At 33.7% G+C, this 17,500-nt stretch overlaps 1 protein-coding gene across 2 annotated transcripts in view; it reads right to left on the reverse strand.

Annotated features, from left to right (window-relative positions):
• Nucleotides 1-17,500, reverse strand: part of LOC141763850 (platelet-derived growth factor receptor beta-like) — a 37,946-nt gene that overhangs the window by 16,090 nt on the left and 4,356 nt on the right. For both annotated transcript variants that reach the window (XM_074628610.1, XM_074628611.1), the window contains exons 5-7: nucleotides 15,435-15,630; nucleotides 15,087-15,347; nucleotides 1,019-1,149 (exon numbers count right to left, since the gene is read on the reverse strand). In XM_074628610.1, coding sequence (XP_074484711.1) covers nucleotides 1,019-1,149; nucleotides 15,087-15,347; nucleotides 15,435-15,630 — 588 coding nt within the window. The remainder of the gene's footprint in view (nucleotides 1-1,018; nucleotides 1,150-15,086; nucleotides 15,348-15,434; nucleotides 15,631-17,500) is intronic.

Raw genomic sequence — 17,500 nt, forward strand, 5'->3', positions numbered from 1 at the left:
GCAGAGAGAGAGATACAGGCAAGTGGAGAGAGAGAGAGACAGGTGGAGAGAGAGACAGGTAGGCAGAGAGAGAGATACAGGCAGGTGGAGAGAGAGAGACAGACAGGTGGAGAGAGAGAGACAGACAGGTAGAGAGAGAGAGACAGACAGGTAGAGAGAGAGAGACAGGCAGGTGGAGAGAGAGAGACAGGCAGGTAGAGAGAGAGAGACAGACAGGTAGAGAGAGAGAGACAGACAGGTAGAGAGAGAGAGACAGGCAGGTGGAGAGAGAGACAGGCAGGTAGAGAGAGAGAGAGAGAGAGAGAGACAGACAGGTAGAGAGAGAGAGAGACAGGCAGGTGGAGAGAGAGAGACAGGCAGGTAAAGAGAGAGAGACAGACAGGTAGAGAGAGAGAGACAGACAGGTAGAGAGAGAGAGACAGGCAGGTGGAGAGAGAGACAGGCAGGTAGAGAGAGAGAGAGAGAGAGACAGACAGGTAGAGAGAGAGAGAGAGACAGGCAGGTGGAGAGAGAGAGACAGCCAGGTAAAGAGAGAGAGAGAGAGAGACAGCCAGGTGGAGAGAGAGAGACAGTCAGGTAAAGAGAGAGAGAGAGAGAGACAGACAGGTAGAGAGAGAGAGACAGGCAGGTGGAGAGAGAGACAGGCAGGTAGAGAGAGAGAGAGAGAGAGACAGACAGGTAGAGAGAGAGAGAGAGAGAGACAGACAGGTAGAGAGAGAGAGAGAGACAGGCAGGTGGAGAGAGAGAGACAGCCAGGTAAAGAGAGAGAGAGAGAGAGACAGCCAGGTAGAGAGAGAGAGAGAGACGGGCAGGTAGAGAGAGAGAGACAGACAGGTGGAGAGAGAGAGAGAGACAGACAGGTAGAGAGAGAGAGAGACAGGCAGGTGGAGAGAGAGACAGGCAGGTAGAGAGAGAGAGAGAGAGAGACAGACAGGTAAAGAGAGAGAGAGAGAGAGACAGCCAGGTAGAGAGAGAGAGAGAGACGGGCAGGTAGAGAGAGAGAGAGAGAGACAGGTACCTGTCTGCGGGGGAAGTCCCAGGAGAAGAAGACCATCTCGGTGTCTCTGACGGTGCAGTTCACAGTGAGACTCTCCCCCTGCTTCAACACACTGCTGGACACACTCAGGTCCACCTCCATCACTTTAGGGACTGAGAGACAGGTAGAGAGACAGATGGGTAGAGACAGACGGGTAGAGAGACAGATGGGTAGAGACAGACGGGTAGAGAGACAGATGGGTAGAGACAGACGGGTAGAGAGACAGACGGGTAGAGAGACAGATGGGTCAGGTGCTCAGACTGAACTATGTGATCTAATCGAATCTAATCTAATCTTAATCTGATTTAACCTAATCTAGTCTATTCTAATCAAATCTAGTCTAATCTAATCTAGTCTAATCTAATCTAATCTAGTCTAGTCTAACCTAATCTAGTCTAATCTAGTCTAATCTAGTCTAGTCTAATCTAGTCTAATCTAGTCTAACCTAGTCTAATCTAATCTAGTCTAATCTAGTCTAGTCTAATCTTAATCTAGTCTAGTCTTAATCTAGTCTAGTCTAGTCTAATCTAGTCTAGTCTAATCTTAATCTAGTCTAGTCTAGTCTAATCTAATCTAGTCTAGTCTAGTCTAATCTAATCTAGTCTAATCTAATCTAGTCTAACCTAATCTAGTCTAGTCTAGTCTAGTCTAATCTAATCTAATGTTAATCTTAATCTAGTCTAATCTAGTCTAATCTTAATCTTAATCTAATCTAATCTAGTCTAGTCTAGTCTAGTCTAATCTAATCTAGTCTAATCTTAATCTTAATCTAATCTAATCTAGTCTAGTCTAGTCTAGTCTAATCTAATCTAGTCTAATCTAATCTAGTCTAGTCTAGTCTAGTCTAATCTAATCTAGTCTAACCTAATCTAGTCTAGTCTAATCTAATCTAATCTAATGTTAATCTTAATCTAGTCTAATCTAGTCTAATCTTAATCTTAATCTAATCTAGTCTAACCTAATCTAGTCTAATCTTAATCTTAATCTAATCTAATCTAGTCTAACCTAATCTAGTCTAACCTAATCTAGTCTAATCTAATCTAGTCTAACCTAATCTAGTCTAATATAATCTAGTCTAACCTAATCTAGTCTAATCTAATCTAGTCTAATCTAATCTAGTCTAGTCTAGTCTAGTCTAGTCTAATCTTAATCTTAATCTAGTCTAGTCTAATCTAATCTAGTCTAACCTAATCTAGTCTAATGTTAATGTTAATCTTAATCTAGTCTAATCTAGTCTAATCTAATCTAGTCTAATCTAATCTAGTCTAACCTAGTCTAGTCTAATCTAGTCTAATCTAATCTAGTCTAATCTAATCTAGTCTAACCTAATCTAGTCTAGTCTAGTCTAGTCTAATCTAATCTAATCTAATGTTAATCTTAATCTAGTCTAATCTAGTCTAATCTAATCTAGTCTAATCTAGTCTAATCTAATCTAGTCTAATCTAGTCTAATCTAATCTAGTCTAATCTAATCTAGTCTAATCTAATCTAGTCTAATCTAATCTAGTCTAGTCTAATCTAATCTAATGTTAATCTTAATCTAGTCTAATCTAGTCTAATCTTAATCTTAATCTAATCTAATCTAGTCTAATCTTAATCTAATCTAATCTAGTCTAATCTAATCTAGTCTAATCTTAATCTTAATCTAATCTAATCTAGTCTAGTCTAATCTAGTCTAACCTAATCTAATCTAGTCTAATCTAATCTAGTCTAGTCTAGTCTAATCTAATCTAATCTAATCTAATGTTAATCTTAGTCTAGTCTAGTCTAGTCTAATCTAATCTTAATCTAATCTAATCTAGTCTAACCTAATCTAGTCTAGTCTAGTCTAGTCTAATCTAATCTAATCTAATCTAATCTAATCTAATGTTAATCTTAATCTAATCTAATCTAGTCTAATCTTAATCTTAATCTAATGTTAATCTTAATCTAATCTAATCTAGTCTAATCTTAATCTTAATCTAATCTAATCTAGTCTAATCTAATCTAGTCTAGTCTAGTCTAATCTAATCTAATCTAATCTAATGTTAATCTTAGTCTAGTCTAGTCTAGTCTAATCTAATCTTAATCTAATCTAATCTAGTCTAACCTAATCTAGTCTAGTCTAGTCTAGTCTAATCTAATCTAATCTAATCTAATCTAATCTAATGTTAATCTTAATCTAATCTAATCTAGTCTAATCTTAATCTAATCTAATCTAGTCTAATCTAATCTAGTCTAATCTTAATCTTAATCTAATCTAATCTAGTCTAACCTAATCTAGTCTAATCTAATCTAGTCTAATCTAGTCTAATCTAATCTAGTCTAATCTAGTCTAATCTAATCTAGTCTAATCTAATCTAGTCTAACCTAATCTAGTCTAATCTAATCTAATCTAATGTTAATCTTAATCTAGTCTAATCTAGTCTAATCTTAATCTTAATCTAATCTAATCTAGTCTAATCTAATCTAGTCTAATCTTAATCTTAATCTAATCTAATCTAGTCTAACCTAATCTAGTCTAATCTAATCTAGTCTAATCTAGTCTAATCTAATCTAGTCTAATCTAGTCTAATCTAATCTAGTCTAATCTAATCTAGTCTAACCTAATCTAGTCTAATCTAATCTAATCTAATGTTAATCTTAATCTAGTCTAATCTAGTCTAATCTTAATCTTAATCTAATCTAATCTAGTCTAATCTAATCTAGTCTAATCTTAATCTTAATCTAATCTAATCTAGTCTAACCTAATCTAGTCTAATCTAATCTAGTCTAATCTAGTCTAATCTAATCTAGTCTAATCTAGTCTAATCTTAATCTTAATCTAATCTAATCTAGTCTAATCTTAATCTTAATCTAATCTAATCTAGTCTAATCTTAATCTAATCTAATCTAGTCTAATCTAATCTAGTCTAATCTTAATCTTAATCTAATCTAATCTAGTCTAGTCTAATCTAGTCTAACCTAATCTAATCTAGTCTAATCTAATCTAGTCTAGTCTAGTCTAATCTAATCTAATCTAATCTAATGTTAATCTTAGTCTAGTCTAGTCTAATCTAATCTAATCTAATCTAATCTAATCTAGTCTAGTCTAGTCTAATCTAATCTAATCTAATCTAATGTTAATCTTAGTCTAGTCTAGTCTAATCTAATCTAATCTAATCTAATGTTAATCTTAGTCTAGTCTAGTCTAGTCTAATCTAATCTTAATCTAATCTAATCTAGTCTAACCTAATCTAGTCTAGTCTAGTCTAGTCTAATCTAATCTAATCTAATCTAATGTTAATCTTAATCTAATCTAATCTAGTCTAATCTTAATCTTAATCTAATCTAATCTAGTCTAATCTAATCTAGTCTAATCTTAATCTTAATCTAATCTAATCTAGTCTAACCTAATCTAGTCTAACCTAATCTAGTCTAACCTAATCTAGTCTAGTCTAGTCTAATCTAATCTAATCTAATCTAATGTTAATCTTAGTCTAGTCTAGTCTAGTCTAATCTAATCTTAATCTAATCTAATCTAGTCTAGTCTAATCTAGTCTAACCTAATCTAGTCTAACCTAATCTAGTCTAATCTAATCTAGTCTAGTCAAGTCTAATCTAATCTAATCTAATCTAATCTAATGTTAATCTTAGTCTAGTCTAGTCTAGTCTAATCTAATCTAGTCTAATCTAATCTAGTCTAACCTAATGTAGTCTAGTCTAGTCTAATCTAATCTAATCTAATCTAATGTTAATCTTAGTCTAGTCTAGTCTAGTCTAAATTAATCTAGTCTAATGTTAATCTTAGTCTAATCTAATCTAGTCTAATCTAATGTTAATCTTAGTCTAGTCTAGTCTAGTCTAAATTAATCTAGTCTAATGTTAATCTTAGTCTAATCTAATCTAGTCTAATCTAATCTAGTCTAACCTAATGTAGTCTAGTCTAGTCTAATCTAATCTAATCTAATGTTAATCTTAGTCTAGTCTAGTCTAGTCTAATCTAATCTAATCTAATGTTAATCTTAGTCTAGTCTAGTCTAGTCTAATCTAATCTAGTCTAATCTAATCTAGTCTAATCTAATCTAGTCTAACCTAATGTAGTCTAACCTAATGTAGTCTAGTCTAGTCTAGTCTAATCTAATCTAATCTAATGTTAATCTTAGTCTAGTCTAGTCTAGTCTAATCTAATCTAGTCTAATCTAATCTAGTCTAACCTAATCTAGTCTAGTCTAGTCTAATCTAATCTAATCTAATGTTAATCTTAGTCTAGTCTAGTCTAGTCTAATCTAATCTAATCTAATGTTAATCTTAGTCTAGTCTAGTCTAGTCTAATCTAATCTAATCTAATCTAATGTTAATCTTAGTCTAGTCTAGTCTAGTCTAATCTAATCTAATCTAATGTTAATCTTAGTCTAGTCTAGTCTAGTCTAATCTAATCTAATCTAATGTTAATCTTAGTCTAGTCTAGTCTAGTCTAATCTAATCTAATCTAATCTAATGTTAATCTTAGTCTAGTCTAGTCTAGTCTAATCTAATCTAGTCTAATCTAATCTAGTCTAACCTAATGTAGTCTAACCTAATGTAGTCTAGTCTAGTCTAGTCTAATCTAATCTAATCTAATGTTAATCTTAGTCTAGTCTAGTCTAGTCTAATCTAATCTAGTCTAATCTAATCTAGTCTAACCTAATCTAGTCTAGTCTAGTCTAGTCTAATCTAATCTAATCTAATGTTAATCTTAGTCTAGTCTAGTCTAGTCTAATCTAATCTAATCTAATGTTAATCTTAGTCTAGTCTAGTCTAATCTAATCTAATCTAATCTAATGTTAATCTTAGTCTAGTCTAGTCTAATCTAATCTAATCTAATCTAATGTTAATCTTAGTCTAGTCTAGTCTAGTCTAATCTAATCTAATCTAATCTAATGTTAATCTTAGTCTAGTCTAGTCTAGTCTAATCTAATCTAGTCTAACCTAATGTAGTCTAATCTAATCTAGTCTAACCTAATGTAGTCTAATCTAATCTAGTCTAACCTAATGTAGTCTAACCTAATCTAGTCTAGTCTAGTCTAGTCTAATCTAATCTAATCTAATGTTAATCTTAGTCTAGTCTAGTCTAGTCTAATCTAATCTAATCTAATGTTAATCTTAGTCTAGTCTAGTCTAGTCTAATCTAATCTAATCTAATGTTAATCTTAGTCTAGTCTAGTCTAGTCTAATCTAGTCTAATCTAATCTAGTCTAACCTAATGTAGTCTAGTCTAGTCTAGTCTAATCTAATCTAATCTAATCTAATGTTAATCTTAGTCTAGTCTAGTCTAGTCTAATCTAATCTAGTCTAATCTAATCTAGTCTAACCTAATCTAGTCTAGTCTAGTCTAGTCTAATCTAATCTAATCTAATGTTAATCTTAGTCTAGTCTAGTCTAGTCTAATCTAATCTAATCTAATGTTAATCTTAGTCTAGTCTAGTCTAGTCTAATCTAGTCTAATCTAATCTAGTCTAACCTAATGTAGTCTAGTCTAGTCTAGTCTAATCTAATCTAATCTAATGTTAATCTTAGTCTAGTCTAGTCTAGTCTAATCTAGTCTAATCTAATCTAGTCTAACCTAATGTAGTCTAGTCTAGTCTAGTCTAATCTAATCTAATCTAATCTAATGTTAATCTTAGTCTAGTCTAGTCTAGTCTAATCTAATCTAGTCTAATCTAATCTAGTCTAACCTAATCTAGTCTAGTCTAGTCTAGTCTAATCTAATCTAATCTAATGTTAATCTTAGTCTAGTCTAGTCTAGTCTAATCTAATCTAATGTTAATCTTAGTCTAGTCTAGTCTAGTCTAATCTAGTCTAATCTAATGTTAATCTTAGTCTAGTCTAGTCTAGTCTAATCTAGTCTAATCTAATCTAGTCTAACCTAATGTAGTCTAGTCTAGTCTAGTCTAATCTAATCTAATCTAATGTTAATCTTAGTCTAGTCTAGTCTAGTCTAATCTAGTCTAATCTAATCTAGTCTAACCTAATGTAGTCTAGTCTAGTCTAGTCTAATCTAATCTAATCTAATGTTAATCTTAGTCTAGTCTAGTCTAGTCTAGTCTAATCTAATCTAATCTAATGTTAATCTTAGTCTAGTCTAGTCTAGTCTAATCTAATCTAATCTAATGTTAATCTTAGTCTAGTCTAGTCTAGTCTAGTCTAATCTAATCTAATCTAATGTTAATCTTAGTCTAGTCTAGTCTAGTCTAATCTAATCTAATGTTAATCTTAGTCTAGTCTAGTCTAGTCTAATCTAATCTAATGTTAATCTTAGTCTAGTCTAGTCTAATCTAATCTAATCTAATGTTAATCTTAGTCTAGTCTAGTCTAGTCTAGTCTAATCTAATCTAATCTAATGTTAATCTTAGTCTAGTCTAGTCTAATCTAATCTAATCTAATGTTAATCTTAGTCTAGTCTAGTCTAGTCTAGTCTAATCTAATCTAATCTAATGTTAATCTTAGTCTAGTCTAGTCTAGTCTAATCTAATCTAATGTTAATCTTAGTCTAGTCTAGTCTAATCTAATCTAGTCTAATCTAATCTAATCTAATGTTAATCTTAGTCTAGTCTAGTCTAGTCTAGTCTAATCTAATCTAATCTAATGTTAATCTTAGTCTAGTCTAGTCTAGTCTAATCTAATCTAATCTAATGTTAATCTTAGTCTAGTCTAGTCTAGTCTAGTCTAATCTAATCTAATCTAATGTTAATCTTAGTCTAGTCTAGTCTAGTCTAATCTAATCTAATGTTAATCTTAGTCTAGTCTAGTCTAGTCTAATCTAATCTAATGTTAATCTTAGTCTAGTCTAGTCTAATCTAATCTAATCTAATGTTAATCTTAGTCTAGTCTAGTCTAATCTAATCTAGTCTAATCTAATCTAATCTAATGTTAATCTTAGTCTAGTCTAGTCTAGTCTAGTCTAATCTAATCTAATCTAATGTTAATCTTAGTCTAGTCTAGTCTAGTCTAGTCTAATCTAATCTAATCTAATGTTAATCTTAGTCTAGTCTAGTCTAGTCTAATCTAATCTAATGTTAATCTTAGTCTAGTCTAGTCTAATCTAATCTAGTCTAATCTAATCTAATCTAATGTTAATCTTAGTCTAGTCTAGTCTAGTCTAGTCTAATCTAATCTAATCTAATGTTAATCTTAGTCTAGTCTAGTCTAGTCTAATCTAATCTAATGTTAATCTTAGTCTAGTCTAGTCTAATCTAATCTAGTCTAATCTAATCTAGTCTAATCTAATCTAGTCTAACCTAATGTAGTCTAGTCTAGTCTAGTCTAATCTAATCTAGTCTAACCTAATGTAGTCTAGTCTAGTCTAATCTAATCTAGTCTAACCTAATGTAGTCTAGTCTAGTCTAGTCTAATCTAATCTAATCTAATGTTAATCTTAGTCTAGTCTAGTCTAGTCTAGTCTAATCTAATCTAATCTAATGTTAATCTTAGTCTAGTCTAGTCTAGTCTAATCTAATCTAATGTTAATCTTAGTCTAGTCTAGTCTAATCTAATCTAGTCTAATCTAATCTAATCTAATGTTAATCTTAGTCTAGTCTAGTCTAGTCTAGTCTAATCTAATCTAATCTAATGTTAATCTTAGTCTAGTCTAGTCTAGTCTAATCTAATCTAATGTTAATCTTAGTCTAGTCTAGTCTAATCTAATCTAGTCTAATCTAATCTAGTCTAATCTAATCTAGTCTAACCTAATGTAGTCTAGTCTAGTCTAGTCTAATCTAATCTAGTCTAACCTAATGTAGTCTAGTCTAGTCTAGTCTAATCTAATCTAATCTAATATTAATCTTAGTCTAGTCTAGTCTAGTCTAATCTAATCTAGTCTAACCTAATGTAGTCTAGTCTAGTCTAGTCTAATCTAATCTAATCTAGTCTAGTCTAGTCTAATCTAATCTAGTCTAACCTAATGTAGTCTAGTCTAGTCTAGTCTAATCTAATCTAATCTAATCTAATCTAGTCTAATCTAATCTAGTCTAACCTAATGTAGTCTAGTCTAGTCTAGTCTAATCTAATCTAATCTAATGTTAATCTTAGTCTAGTCTAGTCTAGTCTAATCTAATCTAGTCTATAGTCTAATCTAGTCTAATCTAATGTTAATCTTAGTCTAGTCTAGTCTAATCTAATCTAGTCTAATCTAATCTAGTCTAACCTAATCTAGTCTAATCTAATCTAATCTAATGTTAATCTTAGTCTAGTCTAGTCTAGTCTAATCTAATCTAGTCTATAGTCTAATCTAGTCTAATCTAATGTTAATCTTAGTCTAGTCTAGTCTAGTCTAATCTAATCTAGTCTATAGTCTAGTCTAGTCTAATCTAATCTAGTCTATAGTCTAATCTAGTCTAATCTAATGTTAATCTTAGTCTAGTCTAGTCTAATCTAATCTAGTCTAATCTAATCTAGTCTAACCTAATCTAGTCTAATCTAATCTAATCTAATGTTAATCTTAGTCTAGTCTAGTCTAGTCTAATCTAATCTAGTCTATAGTCTAATCTAGTCTAATCTAATGTTAATCTTAGTCTAGTCTAGTCTAATCTAATCTAGTCTAATCTAATCTAGTCTAACCTAATCTAGTCTAATCTAATCTAATCTAATGTTAATCTTAGTCTAGTCTAGTCTAGTCTAATCTAATCTAGTCTATAGTCTAATCTAGTCTAATCTAATGTTAATCTTAGTCTAGTCTAGTCTAGTCTAATCTAATCTAGTCTATAGTCTAGTCTAGTCTAATCTAATCTAGTCTATAGTCTAATCTAGTCTAATCTAATGTTAATCTTAGTCTAGTCTAGTCTAATCTAATCTAGTCTAATCTAATCTAGTCTAACCTAATCTAGTCTAATCTAGTCTAATCTAATGTTAATCTTAGTCTAGTCTAGTCTAATCTAATCTAGTCTAATCTAATCTAGTCTAACCTAATCTAGTCTAATCTAATCTAATCTAATGTTAATCTTAGTCTAGTCTAGTCTAGTCTAATCTAATCTAGTCTATAGTCTAATCTAGTCTAATCTAATGTTAATCTTAGTCTAGTCTAGTCTAGTCTAATCTAATCTAGTCTATAGTCTAATCTAGTCTAATCTAATGTTAATCTTAGTCTAGTCTAGTCTAGTCTAATCTAATCTAGTCTATAGTCTAGTCTAGTCTAATCTAATCTAGTCTATAGTCTAATCTAGTCTAATCTAATGTTAATCTTAGTCTAGTCTAGTCTAGTCTAATCTAATCTAGTCTATAGTCTAGTCTAGTCTAATCTAATCTAGTCTATAGTCTAATCTAGTCTAATCTAATGTTAATCTTAGTCTAGTCTAGTCTAGTCTAATCTAATCTAGTCTATAGTCTAGTCTAGTCTAATCTAATCTAGTCTATAGTCTAATCTAGTCTAATCTAATGTTAATCTTAGTCTAGTCTAGTCTAGTCTAATCTAATCTAGTCTATAGTCTAGTCTAGTCTAATCTAATCTAGTCTATAGTCTAATCTAGTCTAATCTAATGTTAATCTTAGTCTAGTCTAGTCTAGTCTAATCTAATCTAGTCTATAGTCTAATCTAGTCTAATCTAATGTTAATCTTAGTCTAGTCTAGTCTAATCTAATCTAGTCTAATCTAATCTAGTCTAACCTAATCTAGTCTAATCTAATCTAATCTAATGTTAATCTTAGTCTAGTCTAGTCTAGTCTAATCTAATCTAGTCTATAGTCTAATCTAGTCTAATCTAATGTTAATCTTAGTCTAGTCTAGTCTAGTCTAATCTAATCTAGTCTATAGTCTAATCTAGTCTAATCTAATGTTAATCTTAGTCTAGTCTAGTCTAGTCTAATCTAATCTAGTCTAGTCTAATCTAGTCTAATCTAATCTAGTCTAACCTAATCTAGTCTAGTCTAGTCTAATCTAATCTAATCTAATGTTAATCTTAGTCTAGTCTAGTCTAGTCTAATCTAGTCTAATCTAATGTTAATCTTAGTCTAGTCTAGTCTAGTCTAATCTAATCTAGTCTAGTCTAATCTAGTCTAGTCTAGTCTAATCTAATCTAGTCTAGTCTAATCTAATCTAGTCTAGTCTAATCTAATCTAGTCTATAGTCTAATCTAGTCTAATCTAATGTTAATCTTAGTCTAGTCTAGTCTAGTCTAATCTAATCTAGTCTATAGTCTAGTCTAGTCTAATCTAATCTAGTCTATAGTCTAATCTAGTCTAATCTAATGTTAATCTTAGTCTAGTCTAGTCTAATCTAATCTAGTCTAATCTAATCTAGTCTAACCTAATCTAGTCTAATCTAGTCTAATCTAATGTTAATCTTAGTCTAGTCTAGTCTAATCTAATCTAGTCTAATCTAATCTAGTCTAACCTAATCTAGTCTAATCTAATCTAATCTAATGTTAATCTTAGTCTAGTCTAGTCTAGTCTAATCTAATCTAGTCTATAGTCTAATCTAGTCTAATCTAATGTTAATCTTAGTCTAGTCTAGTCTAGTCTAATCTAATCTAGTCTATAGTCTAATCTAGTCTAATCTAATGTTAATCTTAGTCTAGTCTAGTCTAGTCTAATCTAATCTAGTCTATAGTCTAGTCTAGTCTAATCTAATCTAGTCTATAGTCTAATCTAGTCTAATCTAATGTTAATCTTAGTCTAGTCTAGTCTAGTCTAATCTAATCTAGTCTATAGTCTAATCTAGTCTAATCTAATGTTAATCTTAGTCTAGTCTAGTCTAGTCTAATCTAATCTAGTCTATAGTCTAGTCTAGTCTAATCTAATCTAGTCTATAGTCTAATCTAGTCTAATCTAATGTTAATCTTAGTCTAGTCTAGTCTAATCTAATCTAGTCTAATCTAATCTAGTCTAACCTAATCTAGTCTAATCTAATCTAATCTAATGTTAATCTTAGTCTAGTCTAGTCTAGTCTAATCTAATCTAGTCTATAGTCTAATCTAGTCTAATCTAATGTTAATCTTAGTCTAGTCTAGTCTAGTCTAATCTAATCTAGTCTATAGTCTAATCTAGTCTAATCTAATGTTAATCTTAGTCTAGTCTAGTCTAGTCTAATCTAATCTAGTCTAGTCTAATCTAGTCTAATCTAATCTAGTCTAACCTAATCTAGTCTAGTCTAGTCTAATCTAATCTAATCTAATGTTAATCTTAGTCTAGTCTAGTCTAGTCTAATCTAGTCTAATCTAATGTTAATCTTAGTCTAGTCTAGTCTAGTCTAATCTAATCTAGTCTAGTCTAATCTAGTCTAGTCTAGTCTAATCTAATCTAGTCTAGTCTAATCTAATCTAGTCTAGTCTAATCTAGTCTAGTCTAGTCTAATCTAATCTAGTCTAGTCTAATCTAGTCTAATCTAATCTAGTCTAACCTAATCTAGTCTAGTCTAGTCTAATCTAATCTAATCTAATGTTAATCTTAGTCTAGTCTAGTCTAGTCTAATCTAGTCTAATCTAATGTTAATCTTAGTCTAGTCTAGTCTAGTCTAATCTAATCTAGTCTAGTCTAATCTAGTCTAATCTAATCTAGTCTAACCTAATCTAGTCTAGTCTAGTCTAATCTAATCTAATCTAATGTTAATCTTAGTCTAGTCTAGTCTAGTCTAATCTAATCTAATCTAATGTTAATCTTAGTCTAGTCTAGTCTAGTCTAATCTAATCTAATCTAATGTTAATCTTAGTCTAGTCTAGTCTAGTCTAATCTAATCTAGTCTAGTCTAATCTAGTCTAATCTAATCTAGTCTAACCTAATCTAGTCTAGTCTAGTCTAATCTAATCTAATCTAATGTTAATCTTAGTCTAGTCTAGTCTAGTCTAATCTAGTCTAATCTAATGTTAATCTTAGTCTAGTCTAGTCTAGTCTAATCTAATCTAGTCTAGTCTAATCTAGTCTAGTCTAGTCTAATCTAATCTAGTCTAGTCTAATCTAATCTAGTCTAGTCTAATCTAGTCTAGTCTAGTCTAATCTAATCTAGTCTAGTCTAATCTAGTCTAATCTAATCTAGTCTAACCTAATCTAGTCTAGTCTAGTCTAATCTAATCTAATCTAATGTTAATCTTAGTCTAGTCTAGTCTAGTCTAATCTAGTCTAATCTAATGTTAATCTTAGTCTAGTCTAGTCTAGTCTAATCTAATCTAGTCTAGTCTAATCTAGTCTAATCTAATCTAGTCTAACCTAATCTAGTCTAGTCTAGTCTAATCTAATCTAATCTAATGTTAATCTTAGTCTAGTCTAGTCTAGTCTAATCTAATCTAATCTAATGTTAATCTTAGTCTAGTCTAGTCTAGTCTAATCTAATCTAGTCTAGTCTAATCTAGTCTAATCTAATCTAGTCTAGTCTAATCTAATCTAATCTAATGTTAATCTTAGTCTAGTCTAGTCTAGTCTAATCTAATCTAGTCTAGTCTAATCTAATCTAGTCTAGTCTAATCTAGTCTAATCTAATCTAGTCTAGTCTAATCTAATCTAATCTAATGTTAATCTTAGTCTAGTCTAGTCTAGTCTAATCTAATCTAGTCTAGTCTAATCTAGTCTAATCTAATCTAGTCTAATCTAATCTAATCTAATGTTAATCTTAATCTAGTCTAATCTAGTCTAATCTTAATCTTAATCTAATCTAATCTAGTCTAGTCTAGTCTAGTCTAGTCTAATCTAATCTAGTCTAATCTTAATCTAATCTAATCTAGTCTAGTCTAATCTAGTCTAATCTAGTCTAGTCTAATCTAATCTAGTCTAATCTTAATCTTATCTAATCTAGTCTAGTCTAATCTAGTCTAATCTAGTCTAGTCTAATCTAATCTAGTCTAATCTTAATCTAGTCTAATCTAGTCTAGTCTAATCTAGTCTAATCTAGTCTAGTCTAATCTAGTCTAATCTAGTCTAGTCTAGTCTAAGCTAATCTAATCTAATGTTAATCTAGTCTAGTCTAGTCTAATCTAATCTAGTCTAATCTAGTCTAGTCTAATCTAGTCTAATCTAATCTTAGTCTAGTCTAGTCTAGTCTAATCTAATCTAGTCTAGTCTAATCTAGTCTAATCTAATCTAGTCTAATCTAATCTAATCTAATGTTAATCTTAATCTAGTCTAATCTAGTCTAATCTTAATCTTAATCTAATCTAATCTAGTCTAGTCTAGTCTAGTCTAGTCTAATCTAATCTAGTCTAATCTTAATCTAATCTAATCTAGTCTAGTCTAATCTAGTCTAATCTAGTCTAGTCTAATCTAATCTAGTCTAATCTTAATCTTATCTAATCTAGTCTAGTCTAATCTAGTCTAATCTAGTCTAGTCTAATCTAATCTAGTCTAATCTTAATCTAGTCTAATCTAGTCTAGTCTAATCTAGTCTAATCTAGTCTAGTCTAGTCTAAGCTAATCTAATCTAATGTTAATCTAGTCTAGTCTAGTCTAATCTAATCTAGTCTAATCTAGTCTAGTCTAATCTAGTCTAATCTAATCTAGTCTAATCTAGTCTAGTCTAATCTAATCTAGTCTAATCTAATCTAGTCTAATCTAATCTAGTCTAATCTTAATCTTAATCTAATCTAGTCTAATCTAATCTAATCTAGTCTAATCTTAATCTTAATCTAATCTAGTCTAACCTAATCTAGTCTAATCTAGTCTAGTCTAGTCTAAGCTAATCTAATCTAATGTTAATCTAGTCTAGTCTAGTCTAGTCTAATCTAATCTAGTCTAGTCTAATCTAGTCTAATCTAATCTAGTCTAATCTTAATCTAATCTAATCTAGTCTAGTCTAATCTAGTCTAACCTAATCTAGTCTAATCTAATCTAGTCTAATCTTAATCTTAATCTAATCTAATCTAATGTTAATCTTAATCTAGTCTAATCTTAATCTAATCTAATCTAGTCTAGTCTAATCTAGTCTAACCTAATCTAGTCTAATCTAATCTAGTCTAATCTTAATCTTAATCTAATCTAATCTAATGTTAATCTTAATCTAGTCTAATCTAGTCTAATCTAATCTTAATCTAATCTTAATCTTAATCTTAATCTAATCTAATCTTGTCTAATCTAATCTAATCTAATCTAATGTTAATGTTAATCTTAATCTGATTTGATCTAATCTATTGACTCACCTATGATGCTGAAAACGTAGTACACCTGTGACTCTCTCTCTTCGTCTCCGCGGGCGGCCAAGCACACGTATGACGTGTCGTTCAGACGACCCGTGAAGCCGCGGCCCGGCTCGTACGTTGTCCCGGTAACCGGCGTCCTGCCGGGACGTTGGTAGAGCGTGACGTTGAGCCGCGGGTCGGACACCACGCAGGGGATGGTATCTTCCTCTGCCTCCTTCATCACCACACCCGGACCCAGCGGGACGAACCATTCCTCCGGACCTGAGGGGGGGGGACAGGTAGGATCAGGACATACGGGTCTCACAGGTAGGACAGGTGTGATCACTATGTGATAAACATCATCATCACCTTGACCAGGTATGAAGACGTCGATCTCTCTGCTCTGATAGGACGACGCCTCCTCACAGGTGTATCTCCCAGAATTCCTCCAGGTGGCGTTAAAGAGCTGCAGGACACTGCTGGACCCCTGAGTCTCCACGACAACGCCGTCCACCTGAGAGTCCTGAGGTAACCGCCATGTCACCTGACTCCACCCCGAACACACCTGTAGAGACAGACAGGAACCTGAACACACTTGCAGAGACAAACAGGTACCTGAACACACCTGCAGAGAGACAGACAGGTACCTGAACACACCTGCAGAGAGACAGACAGGTACCTGAACACACCTGCAGAGACAGACAGGTACCTGAACACACCTGCAGAGACAGACAGGTACCTGAACACACCTGCAGAGAGACAGACAGGTACCTGAAAACACCTGCAGAGACAGACAGGTACCTGAACAGACCTGCAGAGACAAACAAGTACCTGAACACACCTGCAGAGACAGACAGGTACCTGAACACACCTGCAGAGAGACAGACAGGTACCTGAACACACCTGCAGAGAGACAGACAGGTACCTGAACACACCTGCAGAGAGACAGACAGGTACCTGAAAACACCTGCAGAGACAAACAGGTACCTGAACACACCTGCAGAGACAGACAGGTACCTGAACACACCTGCAGAGAGACAGACAGGTACCTGAACACACCTGCAGAGAGACAGACAGGTACCTGAAAACACCTGCAGAGACAGACAGGTACCTGAACAGACCTGCAGAGACAAACAAGTACCTGAACACACCTGCAGAGACAGACAGGTACCTGAACACACCTGCAGAGAGACAAACAGGTACCTGAAAACACCTGCAGAGACAGACAGGTACCTGAACACACCTGCAGAGACAGACAGGTACCTGAACACACCTGCAGAGAGACAGACAGGTACCTGAACACACCTGCAGAGAGACAGACAGGTACCTGAACACACCTGCAGAGAGACAGACAGGTACCTGAACAGACCTGCAGAGACAAACAAGTACCTGAACACACCTGCAGAGACAGACAGGTACCTGAACACACCTGCAGAGAGACAAACAGGTACCTGAACACACCTGCAGAGAGACAGACAGGTACCTGAACACACCTGCAGAGAGACAGACAGGTACCTGAACACACCTGCAGAGACAGACAGGTACCTGAACACACCTGCAGAGACAGACAGGTACCTGAACACACCTGCAGAGACAGACAGGTACCTGAACACACCTGCAGAGAGACAGACAGGTACCTGAAAACACCTGCAGAGACAAACAGGTACCTGAACACACCTGCAGAGACAGACAGGTACCTGAACACACCTGCAGAGAGACAGACAGGTACCTGAACACACCTGCAGAGAGACAGACAGGTACCTGAACACACCTGCAGAGAGACAGACAGGTACCTGAAAACACCTGCAGAGACAGACAGGTATCTGAACAGACCTGCAGAGACAAACAAGTACCTGAACACACCTGCAGAGACAGACAGGTACCTGAACACACCTGCAGAGAGACAAACAGGTACCTGAAAACACCTGCAGAGACAGACAGGTACCTGAACACACCTGCAGAGAGACAGACAGGTACCTGAACACACCTGCAGAGAGACAGACAGGTACCTGAACACACCTGCAGAGACAGACAGGTACCTGAACACACCTGCAGAGACAGACAGGTACCTGAACACACCTGCAGAGAGACAGACAGGTACCTGAACACACCTGCAGAGAGACAGACAGGTACCTGAACACACCTGCAGAGACAGACAGGTACCTGAACACACCTGCAGAGACAGACAGGTACCTGAACACACCTGCAGAGACAGACAGGTACCTGAACACACCTGCAGAGACAGACAGGTACCTGAACACACCTGCAGAGAGACAGACAGGTACATGAACACACCTGCAGAGACAGACAGGTACCTGAACACACCTGCAGAGAGACAGACAGGTACCTGAACACACCTGCAGAGAGACAGACAGGTACCTGAACACACCTGCAGAGAGACAGACAGGTACCTGAACACACCTGCAGAGACAGAC

This window comes from Sebastes fasciatus, unplaced genomic scaffold, assembly GCF_043250625.1.
Source record: "Sebastes fasciatus isolate fSebFas1 unplaced genomic scaffold, fSebFas1.pri Scaffold_63, whole genome shotgun sequence".
NCBI lineage: Eukaryota > Metazoa > Chordata > Actinopteri > Perciformes > Sebastidae > Sebastes > Sebastes fasciatus.